The 21500-nt window shown below is 43.0% G+C and overlaps 1 protein-coding gene across 7 annotated transcripts in view; it reads right to left on the bottom strand.

The window, feature by feature from the left end:
• Nucleotides 1–4571: 4571 nt before the first annotated feature.
• LOC147444949 (ubiquitin-like protein ATG12) overlaps nt 4572–21500 on the bottom strand; it is a 53533-nt gene continuing 36604 nt past the window's right edge. For 2 of the 7 annotated variants that reach the window (XM_086527455.1, XM_086527456.1), the window contains 5 exons: nt 17551–17661; nt 17374–17432; nt 17211–17297; nt 5084–5146; nt 4572–5003 (listed from right to left, as the gene is read on the bottom strand). In XM_086527455.1, the coding sequence (XP_086383581.1) occupies nt 4944–5003; nt 5084–5146; nt 17211–17297; nt 17374–17432; nt 17551–17569 (288 nt within the window). In that variant the 5' untranslated portion in view covers nt 17570–17661 and the 3' untranslated portion in view covers nt 4572–4943. The remainder of the gene's footprint in view (nt 5004–5083; nt 5147–17210; nt 17298–17373; nt 17433–17550; nt 17662–21500) is intronic. The other 5 variants (XM_086527457.1, XM_086527459.1, XM_086527458.1 and 2 more) reach the window with 3 other exon arrangements.

The raw sequence follows: 21500 nt of genomic DNA, 5'->3' as shown, positions 1-21500 counted from the left end.
TTGTGTGAGTGTGTGTGTGTTAATGCCTTGCCAAAATCATCCCCCTCTCTCTCTTGGTCGACCCCTCATGCATTTTACTCATGTTGGCACCCCATTGGCTCATGCCAGGCTTAGCCAATAAGAAATTAGAAGCATAATGGCTAGCCTTCTGACATGTGTCCCCCTTTCCCCTTTTGTGAGAGCTTTAGTTAATTAAATAAATCAATTAATCTCTCATTGGACCCCTTAGTCTTCTGGCCAATAGGAATCAGGCAAGCCATTGGGACGCTGAAAGCTCATTGGACCGCTTGGGAGACTGTCCAATAGTCTTCTAGAGAGGTTAATTTCTATTGGTTCTTTTATCAATTGTTTTTAAATGAATTAAACTAAAAGTACTCTAGCCTAATTGTCATTGGTCCACCTCTATGGCCATCCAATAGGATTTGAATGCACTTTGGGGGCAACTAGGCTAGGAAGTTGACATGTGTCCCCTATTCCCTTTGTGTAAAGGGCTTGCAAGTGTGTGTGTGTGTGTGTGTGTGTGTGTGTGTGTGTGTGTGTGTGTGTGTGTGTCTTTCTCTCTCATCCCCTACTAAAAGGGCTCGCCCCCATCAAGATAGGGATGTGGGAAGACTTTTGAGTCTTCCCACAAGCATCCAATGTTGGACCATTGGACACAACCTTTGAATTTTGAACCTTAGCGTTTTGGAAGTCTTAATGGGCTGAACCTTAGGGTCTTTGAAGCCCATTGTTTCACATTGCTCTTTTGCAAACGGTCCCCCCTGTTGATCCCTATTTTCCCTCCTTTAGATCCCTATTGTGGCCGGTCTGCCAGTGTAACCAATATTCTAGCTTTTGCTCCCCTAGTACTTCCCCATATTAAATGATCAGTTTAACATGCCTTTCTCATATCCCATTAGCTCTCTTTCATCAACTTACAAACTAAGCAAGTATTTGAAGCCAACTCACAATCCACTTTTGTTTTCACAACATGTGCGCGCGCGCGCGCACACACACACACACACACACACACACACACACACACACACACACACACACACACACACACACACAGAGAGTGCGGTAGTTTGAGACATAAGGCAACACATTATTCCAAGAAGTTAGAGTTGTTAGTTGCTATATTCTAGAGCACATGTGTCACCATAATACTTTAAAACTCTAGATTGTCTTGGCTTCTTTACATTGGTGGTTGAAGATATGATTCTAGGAGTATGTGTAAGCCTTTTTTATGGTTCCTTTTCTTTCCTCAGCTTGTGCATTCTTTCAATTATATTCAAGATTGTAAATTTATTCAATTTCAAGAGGAGTGGTGTCATTGGTGTGTAAAGCAATGAGCCTATAACTATTGCTAACAAATGGTCATGAAAATAGGAATAAGGAATCACAATGTGCCTTACTTTCAAAGGAAAATAGGCCACTCATGGTGTGAAGGCATAATTGTATGTGCTTGTCTGTGCATATGTGTGTGTGAGCATGTGCACGTACGTGGAGGGACTTTAAGAGTACCTCTTGAAGGCGTGTGCTATAGGTGCTTTTGGAAGGTGGAGTCAGGGTGCAAGCAAATAGGGCTTTCATTGCACACTTATTTTATTAACATGTATAAAGTTAATACTTGAAGCTCAAAAGGAAGATCAATAGAAATCAAATATTGCTTCATTAGAGATGCTATAAGTAAAGCTAAGGTAGGGATAGTAAAAAGGACACACTAATTAATGCGAAAAGTCCTACTATCTATTTTAAGCCTGATAAAATTGTTCCAGAATCTTACCGACATACTAGCATCTAATTATACTTGCCTAGGTGCTAGAAGAGGTACTGCTTTTGAAAAGAGTTTGAAAATTTTCAAACTTTACCATTGTAGAACAAGTGAGAGTGGCAAGGGATTTTTTCTCATGGGAGTCTAACAAATCCAGATTAAGAGGATGATTAATAATTGTTTCTAGAGGTATATTAAGGATATTGTTAATGAGGAAAAGCTTGTTGATATTCTTAAGGAGAGATGAATAGTCAAATTCATGACTCATACTATCTTGACAATCTATTAAAGTACGAGATTTTAAGAAAGATCCACATGTTGTTAATAGTTAGGAGTTCTCTTTCTTTGCCATAGCGAGGCTAATCGTTCACTGAGATGCAATAGTGAGGCCTGATAATAAGAAGTGTTCTTTCAAAGCATTCTTCTTGAAATCACAAGGTAGACTTCCAAAGAAACATATCCACGATGATTGGCATATAGAGCAAAATAGATAAAACGATACAATGTTTTGAGGTTCTATAATTAGGTCTCCCCAATCTCAGAAAAATAAAAATTCTTTCAAAACATACTAAGTGCATAAGTGAAGGGTGAGTTTAAGAAATGAAAAGACAGATGAAGATGGAAAGTCAAAAGACGAATGAAGGTGGAAAGTCAAAAGACAAATGAAGATGGAAAGTCAAAAGACCTTTCGTATCCATATAAATAGGTGTTTCTCTGCTCTTTTATTTTTCCTTTAGCGTTTTCTTCTAAGTTCTCTCTCTCTCTCTCTCTCTCTCTCTCTCTCTCTCTCTCTCTCTCAATGTTGTATTAATCTTTCTTAGGTGATATTGTTGCAAATCTATGTGCTTTGTCATTGTCTGTCGTTACGTGCTATAAATTAACGCATCATTTTTCTTGTTTTTGAGTGGAATCTTTGAATTAAGAGCACCTTTAATTTTTTTGAAGCCATTAGGAATACCATTGTGAATATCAAAAAGCCTACCACTTTTAAAAAATTAAAGTCCTTGGAAAACATGTGAGGAATTTAGGATGTTGATTTGCAGATTGAAATTTCAAAAAAACTAGGTCGATTATAGAGCAACATTTCACATAAAAATGTAAAGGTCAAAAGTGATTTGGAAATTGAAGAGTTGAAAAACTGTGTCCTACTCTCAACAAACCACTAGAAAACAATACTTTCCTACTCTCCTTTTTTTCTCTTTTTTTTCCTGATCTTTTCTCTCTTTTTTAAGCATACCTTAGTTCCTGACTTTTCTTAGTGCATTTAGTGGTTTCCTTACATTATGTATGGCATTTACTTTTTGTAGCGCCATTGAGCTATACATATATTTTATACAAGGACTTTCTCTTAATGTGTAAACACTAATTTGATAAGATATTTTATGAAACTAGGATCTATAGTAATCATGAACTTCAACATTTAATGGGTTTTCTAATGCAAATAACTCGATATTGGAATAACCCAAACACTACATCAAGCCTTTATTGGCACTTTACAAGCAGAGAGCATAGATGGAAACAGTTGATTGAGATTGTACCCAAATGGCAGCTACAACCTTATGAGCTTCACCCGCAGTTTAGGAAGGCGAGCTTTACCCTTGAGCTCACTCCCTCCTCAATACCCACTTGACATTACCATCCAAATCAAGTCAACCTAGACAGAAAATGAAGCAACTTATGCTTTTATGGTAGTGGAGTCCCATATAATGGAGCCTAATGTTTCAAATTTTATTTTGGCTCATTCTGCACAAAGGAATATAGCCTGCAACATGGGGCGAAAGAGAAATTGTCCCTGTTGTGGGGCCCACCACGAAAGAGAGATTGTCGTGCACCTGTTCTTTTCATGGCTTCTAATCTTAACTAATGAAACTCTTCAAGTCTACTCTTAAGCTCATAACCTAGAAAGAATTCATTCTAAGAAACTAAAATGGTTTTTATTGAAGTTGGAATTGGACAGGGTATGAGCATATAAAATTGCTCATATTTTTAACTAATTCGAACAACTAGAAAGGAAATGATTTTTTGATTTGTTGTTGCAGCACAAAGCATATTGATTCAACCAAATGCATTCAATCATCTAGAAGGTTATTGTTTTGAAGGACAGGATCAAATATTACATTCAACTTCATTAAGGAGAGCACGTCTTAAGAGCATCTCTAAAAGCCTTGCAACACAGATGCAGAATTTCTTGTGAAAATGATGTCACCAAAACGCTGAAGAAATTAATTCATGATGAGATTGATGAACTTCGAGATGTTGATATGTTTTGGGATTTGCCTTCGCATATAATTCCTGCGTAATATAGCTTTGCTATCTAGCTTCTATAGACATTTCACTTAATACAAGACTCTACCTCTACCATGTCACAATCCACAATCTAATAAGGTGGTGGTCACGCAAAGCATAGTTATCATTTATAACTATGCCAACTATGCCCAAATAAAGCATTAAATAATAACTAAGCATGTTGCATGGTCACGCAAGGCTTAGTTATTCATTCAACCTCCAAACTATGCTTTGATCTTCACAACTATGCCAAAGCATGCATAGTTACGAAGGGTAGGCATAGTATTTCATTTAATGCTCTTTTTTTTTGTGTGTGTGAGGCTTATTTATCAGTTCAAATAACTGATAACTAAGCCTCATGTGACCACCCCAACTTGTCATTTCAAGGCAACACATTTGCACACCTTACTCTAAACATTGTTTTTTAAGACTGGTGTCAATTCAAATTTTGGCATGTATGTACCCCTGTTGCTGCCTTGGTCAGAAATTTAGTTGCCGCTCTTAAAGCAAACAGGATTCTGATGCTTGCTTGACAACACAGGAACTGCCTCAATAAAAACACTGAACATCAGAATACAAGTTGAAGTATTATATCTGCTGCTTGATTGCCAAATACGGTTTTCTGCATTCATGTTCCTTGCAGCCAGTCACACAGATTTTTGTCAAGCATTTCACTACAAGTACCTAGAAGTTATGAACCCTGTACAAATTTCTTTTTGAATGCGCACCGGCCATCTGGCTGCTATACAACAGCTGCATTCCATTTTGACAACAAAGCAGTGAACACGCACAGACTAGATCATATGGGAAAATTTTCACCTCACAATCATTGAATATCCATCCATTGAAGGGTGAAAAGAACTTGTATGTATGCTTCCGGGTAGTTTTTGTGAAGTAGCCCTCAACCCCAGGCCATGTTGGATGCGTAGTTCACCACCAGCTTTCCATCGATGCCAAAATTCTGGATGTGCAAAAATATCAAGTACTTAACATCTTTGAACTTGCATTGTAACATATGAATTGAATAGTTTGTGTATATACCACAAATAGGTCCAAAACGGTTTCATCAGGGCTGGGCGAGAAAGCGCTGTTGATATAAACAAACTGTCATCAAACAAAAAATAAATCTCTCTCTCTCTCTCTCTCTCTCTCTCTCTCTCTCTCTCTCTCTCTCTCTCTCTCTCTCTCTCTCTCTCTCTCTCTCTCTCTCTCTCTCCGTGTGTGCGCGCGCACACGTGCAATAAAAGTGGGGTTTTAACCCTTTGCATTAAATAAAATCAACCATAGGTCCATATACAAGAAAATCAGAAAAACCTTGAAAGACATACAATGAGATCGTGGGGGAAAACCAAACCATCCTAATCAGGTGGTGAAATGCAGCTATATGGATTGTGATCAAGTCTACACGAATATGCCCAAATCTTTGTCCACCTACGGCACAATGTCGAAATCTGTGTATCTGAAGACCTATTGCACAACCATACTGTATGAGAGGCAGGGGGAACCCACTTGTTATCCACCTCAAAAGCCAAGGGCAGGTACCAAGATGTACATCTCTTTGACCAAACCAACTTCCCTAAAGGCCAACTAAACTGACTCTCAACGATCTGTTTGATATCCATAAAGTCGTTGGCCTCAACCATTGTCTGCTCTTGTATGGTATCGTAAACAGCCTAGCTCATCCAAAAGGTGAATCTGATCATGGAAGCTCTCTTTTGACAGAGGAGAATGTGATGTGTTCCTAACAACTGCAAGAAAAACCTGTGGACACATAGTGGCCCACTCCTCAAAGAGACATCAGGAGATCTCCATGGGCCAACCGCAAACTCCTCAGCAAACTAAGAAGACTCCTGCTACCCCTCTATAGTGCCTACTGTAAGAGGCACCTGCGACTGAATCTCCAAGAGATCCAATGTCTGTCGAATTGGCCTAACCAGCAGCAACTCAAGCTGCTCCTAAACTGCCATTGATTGCTGATCCTCATGCTCTTTCCTCTGTCCAGCTGCGCTCTCTCTCTCTCTCTCTCTCTCTCTCTCTCTCTCTCTCTCTCTCTCTCTCTCTCTCTCTCTCTCTCTCTCTCTCCGACAAAGGAAAGAAGGCTGTATTCTGTGTACAAAAGAGACCTCTAGAGATGCTCAATGGCCTATCACCCAGCGGAAGTACAAAAGCGGGATAACAATGTGAGGGCTATGTGAACATCAAGGTGGCCTATATGATGAATGCAAAATGAACCATAGGAGAGGTGCATGATGCCATGTGATGTGGTCCCAACTAAAAAGAACTGAAGATCTCACTCATGTGTGAAGAAAGGAGCATCTACGTTGCTCCGCTGCCGTGGAGGAGTTCGCTAAAGTATCCCACTGACTACAAAGAGTATGCAGCAGCTCAATCCAAATGGTGGTGGATGTAGGGGAAGATTCTGAGAATGTGAGCACAACAAGCCTTCCACATGGTCCAAAGAGTAATGTTGTAGATTGTAGTAAAAACTTTATCCTGCTGTAGAAGTCCAACTGATGACTTGCATCTAGAATAATGTGTAGAGTGCCGGTCTATAGCATAAAGAAGTAAGTATGAAGATTGGACCTATCGGCAAGCCTTAAAAAACGTGTGACCCCGGAAATTGCAAAATCCATGGAACTACCTGTAATCACTTCCGGCGAGTGATCGGACGGAAGCATAGAGATAACTACCAACTTCACACTTTAGTACTACAAAACGACTTATATAAGGAAAAGAGAGAAGACGACACAGCGTGGCGGAGTTCCGAGCCAAGACGTATTGGCCTCCTAAAGACTCGCACCCCTTTCATATTTTTCTTTTTTCATTGATTCATGAAGGTACAACTCCCAAGGAACCGACTCTCTCCGAGACTCTGTATCCCGATGCCCTCAAAAGAGTGGCCTATTGTGTGACAAACACAGCAACGAACTGACTCTCTCCAAGACTCTGCATCCAGATGCCCTCAAAAGAGTGGCCTGTTGTGTGACAGACTTGGACTCTCCAAGCGGGGAATCTATCACAACACACGTGAGCAAACTGAAAGAACTGAACAGAACTAAGAGAGACGACATGGCACAATGTAGTTCCGAGCCCAAAGAGACTGGCCCCAAACATTGGCGCCCCTTTCAATATTTCTTTATTGTTAGTGCTTCACAAAGTACGACGTATGATGGTCCTCGTGTCAGCGGTGCTCCCAAGCTTATATGTCCGAGACCGAGGCCCTAGCACTCAATTTATAGGCCCAAGGCCTTCCAAAAGCAGTACATATGAAAAGCTTCAAGTCTAAAAGCATCTTGGCCCAAAAGCTAGCGCTAGGGGAAGCCAATGCGATTTGCGGAAATCCGTGTAAGTGCCACGTCAGTAGCACAAATCGTGAAAGTCCGTACAACCTACCACGTCATCAGCAAAAATCTCGAGCGTCCGTACACTTGCCACGTCGTCAGCCCTTCCACGCCTTTTTGTCCCTTGGGCCCCATCAGAAAGGACACCATAAGTTGGCACCACTTATAAAGTGGATGTCCTTCCATTTTTGGCCTCTCGGATTCATTCTGCAAGTTCATATAACATCTTCTACATCTTTCAGTAGAGCTCTGACCCCTCTTTGTCCAGAGTCCGTCCTTTAGTTCATGCCACGTCATCACTTTGTGACATACCCCCCTCTTGAAAGAATTTATGCTTGCAAAACCAACATAAGCCACAAACCAATTCAGTAGACATTGTACCGATGCACTAGACAACACATATCCAATACTTGCACGAAGACTACAGTCACTGAACATTCACATGATATTCACATCACTATCCACGTCGAGATCTTAGATGAGAATCACGATCACCATAACATCACATCCCGATCTCACCGATCTCCAGCGGATGTCCGAATTGACTAAATCTTGTTATTATCATATCCACATCACGTCTCACGTGAGCAAGACCAAAATGTTACAATCATTTCTTCTTTCAAAAATATGCACTTAAACACAACACACATGAGAGAGCACATATAAAAAATCCATTTGAGGAATTCCCATTTCAAAGTACTTCTTTTCATAAAGTCATATTGTCAACCCGTCAATACCCCTGAAAGTTTGAAACCTCAAAAGAAATTAGTGACTTTAATTTATATGGGTAATCTGTGACAAAGGAGTGGAGTAACTCCTCTTGTGCAGTCTGCACCGCACCACATTCAACTCGCTCATCATTGGTAACTCTTGGAATAGTCGAAGCTAGACCAAAAGCCTCAAGGTAAAGCTCTAAAATCCAAGGAGTATCTGCTAGCTCCTCCTCCTCCGTCCATTTTGCACCCAATGACCCATAGTCCTTAAACTTGACTAAATATTGGCATATCACCTTACCTTTCATTTTCCTTTCCTTGTGAGCCAGTATTTGTTCTGGAATGAGAATCTTCTCTATCTCTTCCACCTCGGGTTGCTCCTCTCGCTCCCTCTCCACCGGTACCTCACCTTTGAAAGGCCTCAATAGATTCACATGAGATGCATTGTGAATCTTCCAAGTATCTGTTAACTTCAGTCTGAAGGATACATCATTTATCTTTCCCTGAATCTCGAAAGGGACATGGTATTGCATACTCAACTTTGGAAAAACTCGCTCCTTACCCTTTCGTTTCCATAGTCGCATACTCAAACCGTAGAAGCACCCAGTCATGTTCCTTCAACTGCAAGTCACGTCGATGCTTGTCCGCTGCCTTCTTATGCAGTGCTTGAGACTTCTCAAGAGCCTTGGCGCACCTTTGCAAAAACAGTGTCCAGATCCTGAACATAATGATCCGTTTCAAAAATCTTATCCTTAGTGCTTATAATAGGTGGAAACTTCTTAGCACCGTCGATGATCTCAAATGGCGCCTTCCCTGTAGACGTATGTACTGTGTTGTTGTAAGCAAACTCCACCAAGGGCATATACTTCTCCCACTGAGCTTTCTAATCAGAGATACAAGACTTCAATAAGTCCAAAACCAATGAATTTGCTATCTTCGATTGCCCATCTGTCTGTGGGTGGAAAGAGGACGAGAATTGTAATCGAGTACCAATATTCTCCCAAATTGCCCTCCAAAACAAACTAGTAAAACAGAGATCTCTATTTGAAACTATAGACTGAGGCATGTCATGTAGTTGAAATCTATGTGAGACAAACAGTTTAGCAAAATGATCTGGCTTAACCTTCTTCTTGACCTAAACAAAATGAACATGTTTGCTAAAGCTGTCGATGACTGTCCACATGCCATCGTGACTACTCTTGACCACTCTTGAGTCTTGGGAAGGTCAAAAATAAAATCCATTGCTATAGTTTCCCAAGGTCGACTAGCTATAGGTAAAGGTTGCAAAAGACTTGGTGCCTTATGCCTGTCAAACTTGACCTTTTGGCATACTAAACAAGCAAGGAAGACTATTGGCACAATTTTCAACTGTAAAACTGGCTCAATTGACACATCAATGCCAACATGGAAACCGAAATATCTGCAAGTCTATCCTCTCGGTAGCCAAGTGAAATTATCTTGCACACCCCATTGACAATCATCATCAACTCCTACAAGAAAAGCAAAAGACCTTTGCCAGTTCATGAGAGCACCAATGGCCAAGCAAAAGGTAGCAAGAGCATCCCGTAGACTTTCCAAAAGTGTGTCATAGCGTACAAAGAGCATAGTGGCATACTCTTGATCCAACAAATCTGGCAATCCATCGAAAGGCATAGCAAGACCTCCATCGTGGCGTCCTGCAGCGCAAGAAGAGAGACAAGGCCTCCACAAAAACAGAAAGAAGAAATCTGCAAGGGGACATCCTTGTCGAACAAAACGAGACAAGAAAACTTTGTCCAATGTGGCCTCTAATTGTGATAGAACTGGAAGCAATATGGTATAATGCACCCACACCTCTCATCCACTGTAAGGAAAAACCCATCCTCTGTATAGTGCCCTCCAAGAGACTCCAATCTACTATATCATAAGCATTCACAAAATCAAGAAGCATGATAGCTATTGCCTATCCTGACTAGCGAGCCAACTCAACTGCCTCATAGAATGTAAAGATGTCCAAATTGCATCGATCCTACATGAAACCTGTCTGAGAAGTATGGATGGGATCAGGCATGATTAATCTAAAATGCATACTAATCATGCGAGAAAAGATCATATACACGGAATACATGAGAGTGATCCGTCTGCATTGTCTGAAGGACAATGCATCTCCGTCTTTCGGTATAAGAGAGATGAGTCCCGAACACATAGTGGCAGGTATCTCTCTTGTGCAGCATCACCATGAAACGCGTTTCGGCAGGTAAGGACAGGCGAAACGTTTCGGGCCTTGAAACGTTTCGCTCACCAAGTGAAACACAAGCCGTTTCATTAACAGCAAGTTACCATAGTTTTAGTTTCGCAGTCGCTAAACGCACGTTTCGGTCTCAAGTTTCACTGTGCTTTCATTTTGGACCGAAACATTTCGTGGTGAAACGCCGCGTTTCAGGGTGATACGTTTCGGCCTTGAAACGTTTCGTGGTTATGCTGCTCTTGTGTCAAATATGTGTTGTAAGCCAAAAAGCACAATGGGACTGAGTACATCCCAAAAGTGCAATAAAAACTGTGGAGTCCACCCATCCTATCCAGGACAAGATGCACCATCTAGACCAACCACTACATCACACATCTCCTGCAGAGTGAAAGGGGCATGTAACCTCTATAACCACACGCTAAACATGAGACCAAACCTCCTCTCTGACATGCAAAATATCATAGTCAGTTGATCTACACTAAACAAATTCTCATGAAGCTATGCCAAGGACCTCACGACTTGTGTGCAACCTAGAATAAATGAAGGTCCCCAAGGATCATACGCCCAAATGCAATATCAAGCTGACACAAAGGGTATCGGATGCTCTGGCAGCCACCGATAGACTACACGGACCACTAACGGATGGTGTCTTGTCAGAATGTAGCCAACACCAAAGCACTAACTTTCAGCCTGCTGTCTACCCAAAACCACACCAGTGAGGGGCTAAAAACGCTGTTGTACAGCAAATATCAGCATGCTTGTAAGCTACCCAAAAAGTCCAGAGCATTGCAAGGGCAAAGTGTTACGTCCCCAGACATCAGGATGGGCGCCTGAGCTATGTCCAGCCATTGTGAATGCACCCTTAGTTGAAGGGAGGTTAAGAAGGGAGCTGAGAAGTCCTATAAATAGGACTGAGGTCTCATTTGTGAGCCATCTGTGTGATCACCACACTTAGACTCTAGGCCCTTAGCAGCTCTACCCACACACCCACTTGTTGTGAGCTTGGTGGTATGGGACACCAACCCTTGCAGTAGAGGCTAGCCTGTTAGCTGCAGGCTCCCAAGCTCAGGGGTGAGCCTATGTCGGCTTTATGGCTAGGAGGTGAGTCTGATGTCTGCTCTCTATGCTTGTCTTTGTGTGAGTATGGCTTGTGTCAGATCCAGCAAGGGACTACATTGGTATGAGAGCTTCTTTCTGCTCATACATACATCATGGCAACGTGCAGAAAACCATTAGAGCTCATGAGGCCATGATGGCCTAGCTTGACAGGCTCTCCACTCTTTTGCATAGGGTGGTATGGGACGCTACTAGCAAGAGAAAAGAGTAAGGGGGGCACATGCAAGCCGATGGTGAGAATCTATGGTAAGTCTTTTTTTGTCTTTTTGTAATTTGCACAAAGATTCTCGTGTGTGGAGGTTGATACTAACGCAAGTCACATGGTTGTTGAGTGTGTTTTTCAAGTTTTACCTTATCTCTCGGCTACTGTTCATACGAGGGTGTCCTTAAGAGCTACCACCCTACAACATGATGGCAGTACCCTCCACGTGTACATCATGGTAAGAGGGATTTTACATTCTGGAGTATGTTTATTTTGAAAGCCATTCAAGGAGAATAAGGGGTCAAGAGAGATTTTTCCGAATGCTTTCTGTGCCATAGTCACGTGTCAAGCAAAAGTGTTTAAGAATTTAGCTCGGATCTAGTACTTCGCACAAACACAAGGTTACTTTACTTCACTTGAAAAGAGAAACTAAACTGAAGACAATGAAGGAGAGAGAGAGAAAGAGAAGAGAGAGATGACACGGTATGTCACGTCCCAACCACCTTCAAGGGCTCCCTTGCTTTGTTACCAGAGCAAGTACTTGCTTTAATGACTTGCACAATGTTGTTACAATGATCCTAGATGATGAGATGTTGATGGGTACTTGGTATTGCTAGGATGCTGATGGGTACTTGCTAGAAATGCTTGGTATTGCAAGGCTAAAGGCTGAAAACTGAAAATGCTACTGATTCAGAGGCTAACTTTTGCAACTTAGTAGCGATACGGGGCGGGAATCTTCATGCTGAAAACACAGATTTGCTGGCTGAATTGTGCTGATGCTTCATGCTAAAAACGTTGGTTGGTGTTGATGCTTCATGCTAAGAAACGTTGGTTGAAGAGGCTACAAGCGCTGAGGTGCTGATGATGGCAAGGCTGGCGATGAGGTTAATGGGCTGAACTGAGGTGCTGCAGGTACTGCAAGGTACTACTAATGTCACAAAATGATGACATGGCATGACCAACTGGAAGAGAAATGGCTGAGTGGAGTCTGGACAAGAGAAACCGAAACGACCAACTTTCAAGAACTTATGAAGCACTGGCCGCGAGGCCCAAAACCCTAAAAGATAGAAGCTTGGACTCTTGGGAGAGATTTCCATAAATCGCAATGACATGCTCACATGGCAAGCCGTATGGATTTCTGCATTTTGTGCTGCTGGTGCCACGTTCACGATTTGCACTGGGCTGATGACGTGGCAGCTTTAGCGCTAGCTTTTGGGATCAAATGCTTTTGGGTGAAAGTGCTTTTGAACCTGATGCTTTTGGGGCTCTACTTTTGGGCATCCCTTGTACTATTTATAAGAGTCCCTAAGGGCTCACTCTGCAGGGCATCTGAACGCAAAGTCTGAGAGCAGAGGACCCTTGGGAGTTGTACTTTGTTGTGACCAATAATAAAGAAATACCGAATGGGGCGTCAGTCTTTGGGGCCAATGCTTTTGGGCACGGAATTCCGCCGTGACGTGTCGACTCTCTCTCTCTCTCTCTCTCTCTCTCTCTCTCTCTCTCTCTCTCTCTCTCTCTCTCTCTCTCTCTCTCTCTCTCTCTCAAAGTTCAGTGATTTTGAAGTTTCTGTTTGTGTGTTGCTATTGATTTCTCCCTTGGAGTGTCCAAGCCTGTAACAACTAACTTATGCTTCTTTTGCTTCTTACCTTCGGAGGAGAGCCCCCCAAGTCACTTATATAGCTCCATCAAGTCACAAACTGAGCCCATCGACCCTTGAGAATTAATGCTAAAAATCACTTATTATTGAATGGCTTAAGTGACTGTTCACTTGCCTACATGCCGAAATGATTGTATTGTGCAAAACAGGGTATGCAACTATGACCTGCCTGGGCATGCACGTCCTGCTAGAGGCTCACAAAGTGCCACACTAGATCCTAAGCTAAACTAAGCCTGACTCTAGACTGTAGCATAAGCTTGTCCACGTGGCGTAAGTGCAATGCGCACGTGACAGTCAGGAAATTTCCTTGAAGCTTCCCCTTGAAGCGGCTAAGCACCAAGGGAGAATAGCTTCCCCGCAAGATGTTCCTGGGAAGCTTCACTTCCCCTTGAGGCGGTTAAGCATCAAGGGCGGTTAAGCCTCCCCATAGGATGTTTCCTGGGAAGCTTCCTCATGAGACGGTTAAGCATCAAGGGCGGTTAAGCCTCCCCGCAGAATGTTTACTAGGAAGCTTCCCCTTGAGGAGGTTAAGCATCAAGGGCAGTTAAGAATTTCATTTATAAATAGGTGCCAGTATATGAGAGTGTGATCACTTTGTTGACAGCAAACTCTCACATGCACACAACTCTCTCTCTCTCTCTCTCTCTCTCTCTCTCTCTCTCTCTCTCTCTCTCTCTCTCTCTCTCGTTTTCTTTTAAAATTTCTTTTATATCTACTATCATTTTTCTCATTTACCTAAGTGCCTTGGGCATTTTCCACAACCGAGCCTCTACTATATACTCCCATATATCACTCTCTACGTGCCATGGCATCACACGATGCCTCTCCGCACGAGATTGGCGCCACTAGCACGCTTCAACCCACAGAGGAAACACTAGTTTCTCCTCCCGACTCCACACTCATGCACGGACATCGTCCCGCAAGATCTCCTTCTCCATTTCCCATCGCTTCCCATGCCTCTCTCGTAGCTGTGCTCCAACACCAGTTGGAGCTGAGCTGATGCAGAAGCAACTCTTGAAGATTCACACCATGCGCTTCAGTTTTCACCCGCGGCCATGACCACTTTGCCTTTTCTATTCAATCTCGACCGCGTCAATGGGAGCCGAAGGAGTGCGAGGAGACCGCCCTTGACTCTTGGTTGGCAAAATAGACAGCCTACTTTGATTTGTACCATTTTACCAATGCCCAGCGCATCAGTCAAACACACATCATGCTCCAAGGCAAAGCCTACACAAGGTGGGGAACTTTATGCCCTCAGCCGACGACTTGGTCAGATTTTCAATTGGTCTTTCGCGCTTGCTTTGTGTAAGTGGACAAGATCGAATGCTACAAGAAATTGTTCAAGATGCGAAAGAAAGCTTTGGACACTTGCTCACAGGAATTCAAGGACTGAAGCCCTTGGAAGACCTAAAAGTCATTTCACAACTGCAAAGACAAGGCTTCTTGTGCCAAGGATTAAAAGAAGAATGGCCATCACACCAGCCACTTCCGCAAAAGACGACGAGGATTGCCCTTAGTAGGATCTCGGAGGTGAACGCTCTTTCGTTCACTAAAATCTTGATTGATTTCTGTATTTCTCTCAAAGGGTGTTGCCAGACGGATCCTCACTTTGGTGGGATTTGGCGACAAGTCCAAGAAGAATTATGTAGCCCGGAAAGCAATGGCGGTCTGGACGCCAATCGGGTGGCTGTAGAGAGAGGTAGCAGAAAATTATTCCATTCGTGGTGGATTGGTTTTCAAGCAAGGCAAAGTGTGTGTGCTCGTTGATGCGAATATCCGCAATAAAATTTTGTTCGAGAGTCACGATACTCCAAGCGCTGGGAACCTTGGCATACACCGTACTTTGGCCTTAGTAAGTCGGTACTTCTATTGGCCTCACATAAAGCCTTCGTTGAGAAGTATGTGCGAGCTCAACAAAGATGAACGTCAAAAGCGCACAGGGCTCTTACATCCTCTGCAAATTCCCAACAAGAATCTCTATGGCTTTTGTAGTTCGATTGCCCCGGACCAATCGTGGTCATGATGCCATTTGGGTCATTGTTGATTGACTCACGAAGATGACGCACTTTATTCCTACTCGCACCACAGTAAAGAGTCATGAATTAGCTCAACTCTTTATGGAGCACTTATATAAGATTTCTAGTTTGCCCGAGGAAATTATAAATGTCCGTGATCCCAAGTTCATTGATAATTTCTGGCAAACAGTTTTTCAAAAGTTGGAGACCCGCTTGTACATGTCATCCTCAGATTATCCTAAAACCGATGGACAAACCGACGCACTAATCAGACAATGGAGGACATGCTTCGCGCATATGTCTCCAGTCTTCAATTGCATTGGGAACATCATGTTCCACAGATTCAATTTGCTAAGCACTCGATTACCAGTTATAGCCCATTCATGCTTATATACGGTTCTAAACCAAACCCACCGATCGCCGTTGACTCAAAGGCGTTAAGATGCACTCTGTGGCCGATTTCTTGCGTTAGGAAATGCTCGTGATCACTAAGGAAAGAAGAAATACCGCCCAATATCGGGCCACCTTTTATGCTAACCAGCATCGACAAGGACGTCATCTCCAAGAGGGGATGTGGGAGTGTACCTTAAGGTACCGAAGGATTCTGAAATTGTCACAAACTGATGACGTAGCATGTGGTTGGACAAGCCCCAGAGGAATTGAATGGATAATTTCCATTGCAAGAAAAAGGATTAAATTATTCAAAAGAAGAGGGGATGTTGATCCATTTCATGCACAACCACATGAGGAAGATGATGTCTAACTATGTGCAAAGTGACGATAAAAGTGAAGACATGGTGTCTGACAATGAGTTTTGATGCTTAACAAAGACAATTGTGACATATATTGGAGGATGTGTAGGTTTAGCGGGGGTGGATGCTGTGCCGTGACACGTACACTAAATGGAGTACCGTTGTATGTTTTCTCACTTGATAACATGCCTAAATTGGTTTGAGAATGTACATATGTCAAGTGTTTTATGGTGGCACACTCATCTCGCCTACAAAGTTTGATGCAGACAAAAACTGCCAAAAATAGCAATTGACGTGCGTGGTAGTAAAATTGCATAAAAAGTACCCCAAACTGGTAAAGTGATGAAAAATGATGCATATCTATGGTTTTTATACTTATGTGAGTGATCCCACAAATTTAGGGATTTTTCTGACTTTGTTTGGATTTTTTCACATCAAAGGTCTTTGTGAGTCAACTATGAGCTAAAAATGACCTAGTGTTGGTCAAAAGGGGCCCAAAAATTGACACATCAACACTTTGGCAGTGGGGAATCAAGGGGGATGCTTGCTTATACCTGAAAAACCTACAATTTTCTCCTTTCTTAGGTATTCACTTCATGGTTGCTGTATAAATGTGTTTATCATCAGCCATTGTTGAGGAGGGGCTGCAAGCAGCGAATGGGTAGAGGAATTCACGATTAGGCAGCACAGAGAAGGCAAATCAATGGCCAGATGGAGGCTCACTGCCACAGAGAGCTCACATGCAAAGGGCTGATTGTGCAGAGAGCCCACATGCAAAGGGTGTAGAACTGCTCCCCCCATATACATACATGGGCAAAACAAACTAAAAGCGGAGAGCCACTCGCCTTATATTCTCATATTGCTTTAAAAAGTGGATAAGAAAAATTAGTGTGTCAAACTCGTGTAAGTGAGATTGATGCATGTTACATTCTCATATTGCTAAAAAACTGTGGACGAGTAATTCATGCATCAGTCTCAAGAAATTGATTTGCATGCCCCCTTCTGAGAAAAACTTAGGCCCATTCTTGCAAACCAGGCCTAAAACACTGTTGGTTTTTTGATTGTAACATTACATGTGAGTGTGACATCAATGAGAGGTGCACAAGTAGAACAAACAATCTATAATTTGAATACAATACTCAGACCAGATATAGGGGTCTAACCACTGTATCCCGATGCAATTGTCTTCGCAGAAAATCAATGACTTTTGCAAACTTCTCTGTTGCATCAATCTACACAGTCGAAAAGCATCCTTTCAGACAAAATCCAAGAGGTAACAATAAATGATGGAGACCAAAGATTTCAAACCTTAAATTTAGTTTGTTTCAGAATTGGCACATCTCCCGTCGCCCGAAAGAGTATGACAACTATGTTTGACAGCCAAAGCCTCGATTTATCAAACCGCATCGTACTAGCTCTTCAAATTGATCAAACCAGAAAGAAGGCATACAAATATGACTCTTTGACAGAACGAGTAGTGCATACCTTTCTGAGGGGCTGACATCTTAGTAGCTGCAGACCACTATTAAGAGAAGCTTGTTAGCCATGTAAAACTGTAGGAGTTTGGTATTCGAAAAGTTGAATAAATATTTCTGTCTGCAATCATTGAAATAGATGAGAAAGATAAGGTGTCAAAAAATTCACAATTTGAATTGCAGAAGTACAACCATGGATTCTGGTTCATGATGAAAGATACAAAGAATAATGGTGAATAGTTTTGATTGTATGCCATACAGGAACTTGCTAAATGCTTGAGAAAATTGCAACATAATCAATAAAAATCTAAGACAATCACTCAAACAGTTAAATGTCCAAAATGTCAGCATTGGCAATGCACAAAAGCCATGTGGTGCAATAGTCTTGTTGTTACGAAATGTAATTGGAAGGGGAGTCATTCGAGGAAGCGAAGTCATAGGAGACCTGTGGTCCTGTTGAGAGTATGACCTAATGTCGCAACTGCCTTTGCCCATAAGGTCTAAGGCAGATCTCTATGCTAGAGCATTGTTTGTACCATCTCCACCACAATCCTATTCTTTTGCTCCAAAACTCCATTCTATGAGAGTGATCCACCATTCACAAACTCTAGCCTGATGCCATGGTCCGCACAAAACTGTACTCTTGTTCGCACAAATAGTCTTAACTCTTTGTTGGACTCCTCCACGAGCGCTTGAGGAAATATACCCAAGAAAAGCAGCTAAAGCCATCCACCAGCGACACAAAATAAAGAGCTCCACCTAAGGATGAAGTCTACATAGATCCACATCGGTTGGTGTGAACTAGCTCCAAAACTGGCTCAGCGTGTAGACTGCTTTGGTATAGCCTCTCTACGTTGCTTCCCACGCATGCACGAAGTATATTATCCTTGCTTCCTTCCAACATCCGGTAAGCCTTCTATTATCTGATCATGAAAAGCATGACGAAGATCAACAACATTCAAATGGCCAAACCAATACCCCTCTAACCACCTTGCCAAAGTCTAGATCCCATATGGACAATGCATCATCCATGAAGACCACCTCCATGCCTAACTTGCACACTTCATGCACCGACATGAGATGGAAACCCAACTTTGGAGCATGTAGTACCTTGGAGGTGTGCATACCCCCTCTACCGTCTAGAATTAACTCCATGGTGCCCTCGCTGTGAATAGGAACCTTTGATTTGTCGCCAATCAAATATAGCCATAACAAATCCTTCGAAGGTGTCCTGTCATGAAGCATCACTATCTAGGATCCTACTCCGAGAATCTCGAACCGCAAGAGCTGTCCCAACCACTGACGTTCTTGGAGAAGTCTCTAAAGGTAGCATCTCCAAATGAACACAGGTTGGGGTCTTTAATACAGCCGAAGAAGCAGAGACCTCCCCGGACCCCAACTCAATTTGGACACTTCCGCAATAATGGCCTTTATCTCACCAATTATTGCAATGTCGCTCAGCTTTCAAAGCTTTTTTTTCAACATCCGTCTTGTTGTTGTTGTTGTTGTTGTTGTTGTTGTTGTTGTCGTTGTTGCTTTTCTTCTTACCTTCTGCTTCTTATTGCTATTGGAAGAACCGGCCAAGGCTTTAAAGCTTGGCTTCTTCCCCGTCGTGAACCGCTTCTCCTGGTCCACTATCTCCTTCCAAGTTTTGATGTTCAATTGATCACTCGTAATCAACAAAGAATACAAGTTGGTATAAAGAGGAGGAGCTATCACAAACGGGAGCGCATAGCAATATAAAATAGACTCGGATAAATAGAATTTATCACTTATTACTGAAGCCAGATGATATAGAGAGAAATAGAGAGAGAGAGAGAGAGAGAGAGAGAGAGAGAGAGAGGATCGACACAGTACTAGGGACCAGAAGATGGGTTGTTCCCTCCCCCGTAATAGTATCTTTATTACTGAGGAGAAGTCTATACAATCACTTGAACCGAACATATTACCACGTTCGTTCTAGAATAAGACTAGATGGTTCCCGAAAGCCTCGGCTTCCTATTCCTAGGACAAAACCCTATTCCAAGGAACTTCCGTTCCTTATTCCAAATCCTCGTCAAGAGGAAGTTCCGAACTGTGTTAGAATTGTGCACAAGGAAAAGCAAGCACTTGAATGAAGATGGGTTCAGAGGAAACTTTGAGGAAAAAAATGGATGCTTTTTGAGAAAGCGGGTTGTTTTTCGGGAAAGCAGATGCTTTTCTGCGAGGAAGTCTATGTCTGCATTGCAACTGTGCATGTGATTGCATCCAGGGACGCCTGGGAAGTGCTGTGAAAGCATTGTTTTTAACTTATAAGGTTTTATTGAGTTTTTGGACAGACTCATACTATTTTTAAAATACGCCAGCCGCCCACTTAAGCGGGCAGCCATCTGATAAATAAGGCAACAGATCAGCCAACGTTTTCTCTCTCTCTCTCTCTCTCTCTGGCAGAACAGCGCAACAAAAAAAAACCGTCCGCGATCTCTACGCGAGCAGCTTGTGCTCTGCTGTCTTTGCCGAGGCCAGGGAGCTATAAAGGCATCACACGCCCTCTCCCAGAGGAAGGACCAGTTTTCACAAGGAGCAGATGCTGCTGCAGATTTCAGCCGCAAAGAAGACGTTGCGGGTGATGTCCATGGCTGCCCCAAGTGTACCAGATGTCGCGAAGACCCAATGAGCGAGTTCCCTCGCAAAGAAGTGACGTGTTTCCATCTCGGCAAGCTGCTGTTTTTCTCTGTTTTCAGCCCATAAACGTCATAGACGGGGCTGATTTACAAGAAGGAACCCGAGAACACACCACTTTTGTGTGTAGGATTGGAAGAGAGGATTTTCTATGTAGAGATCTCTTCTGGGGAATTGCTTTTCAAGAACCGAATTGCGTTTTCGAGCGTTGAGACTTTGAAGGTAACGATTTCCATGTTATAATCTCTGGGTGTTTTGTTTGTAGGTGAACTTTCTCCTCGTGAGGGAGTAGGAGAAGAGGAAGGCATGTCACATGAGCCTTTGCAGCAGTGTAACAGGGAACGGGGGGAACACAGCCCAAACGTTCCAAAACGGCGTTCCCGACGAGTCCCGTTCCCAAAACGGAGATGGGAACGGAACACCGTTTCGGAACGGGGTGTAACTGGAACGGTGTTCTGGAATGGGGGGAACGAGGTGGAACATAGGCGGAACGGCGAAACGCAGAGCGGAAAAGGAAAAATTACGCATTTGGGAGAAAAAACGTGGGCTTTTGGAGGCAGATTTGGGACTGTTAGGGGAACATATTTGGTGCAGTTTGAGGGCAGGTTAGGGGACAGATTTGGGGGCAGTTTTGGGATTGTTTAGGAGTTTATCAGGGACTAAGCTGAATGGAGGTAATTCAAGCCTTACTTTAGGTGGACCGTTCCGGCCCCGTTCCCGTTCTGCCCCCCGCTCCTCGTTCCCGTTCTCGTTCCCGTCCCCTTCCGTTCCCCGTTCCCGTTCCGGGTAACTATGCTTTGCAGGAGAAAAGCGCTAGGAGGAACTAGAGCCAGATCAGCCCAAGGGTTTTGTGCCTGAGTTTGGGACGTAGATCCACGGATCCGAGAGTGGTAGGCTCTCGAGTTGGGGATCCGGAAATTGAGATTCCCAAGGAAGGACTTCGGATCTGGGAAAGCAGAGTTGTCAAGAAGAGGACTCTAGGAACAAAGTCGGAAAAGAGTTGCAGAGATGCCATGCCCCGAGTCTAGAAGGTGAGATCCAAAGGCAAGAACCTTGGTTCTGGATATTCCCTTTCCGATGCACCTGTCACCCACCTTGTGACGCATCAAGAATGCCATCACCTAGTCCTTTCCTATCGAACTTACGGTACAATCTCCTTCGCGATGCTCTATGTCACCCATCCTATGACGCATCAGAGATGTCCGTTCTCGGATGGTCGGATACTTCTTCCCGATGCTCCCTGTCACCCATCCAATGTGACGCATCAGAAGTACCCGTTCCTGGTGGCCTTGCAGATAT

This window comes from Adiantum capillus-veneris, chromosome 13 (genome assembly GCF_014529385.1).
Source record: "Adiantum capillus-veneris isolate H3 chromosome 13, ASM1452938v2, whole genome shotgun sequence".
NCBI classification, from domain to species: domain Eukaryota; kingdom Viridiplantae; phylum Streptophyta; class Polypodiopsida; order Polypodiales; family Pteridaceae; genus Adiantum; species Adiantum capillus-veneris.
The sequence above is the reverse complement of the archived record's forward strand: the minus strand, read 5'-3'. Positions and strand labels throughout refer to the sequence as shown.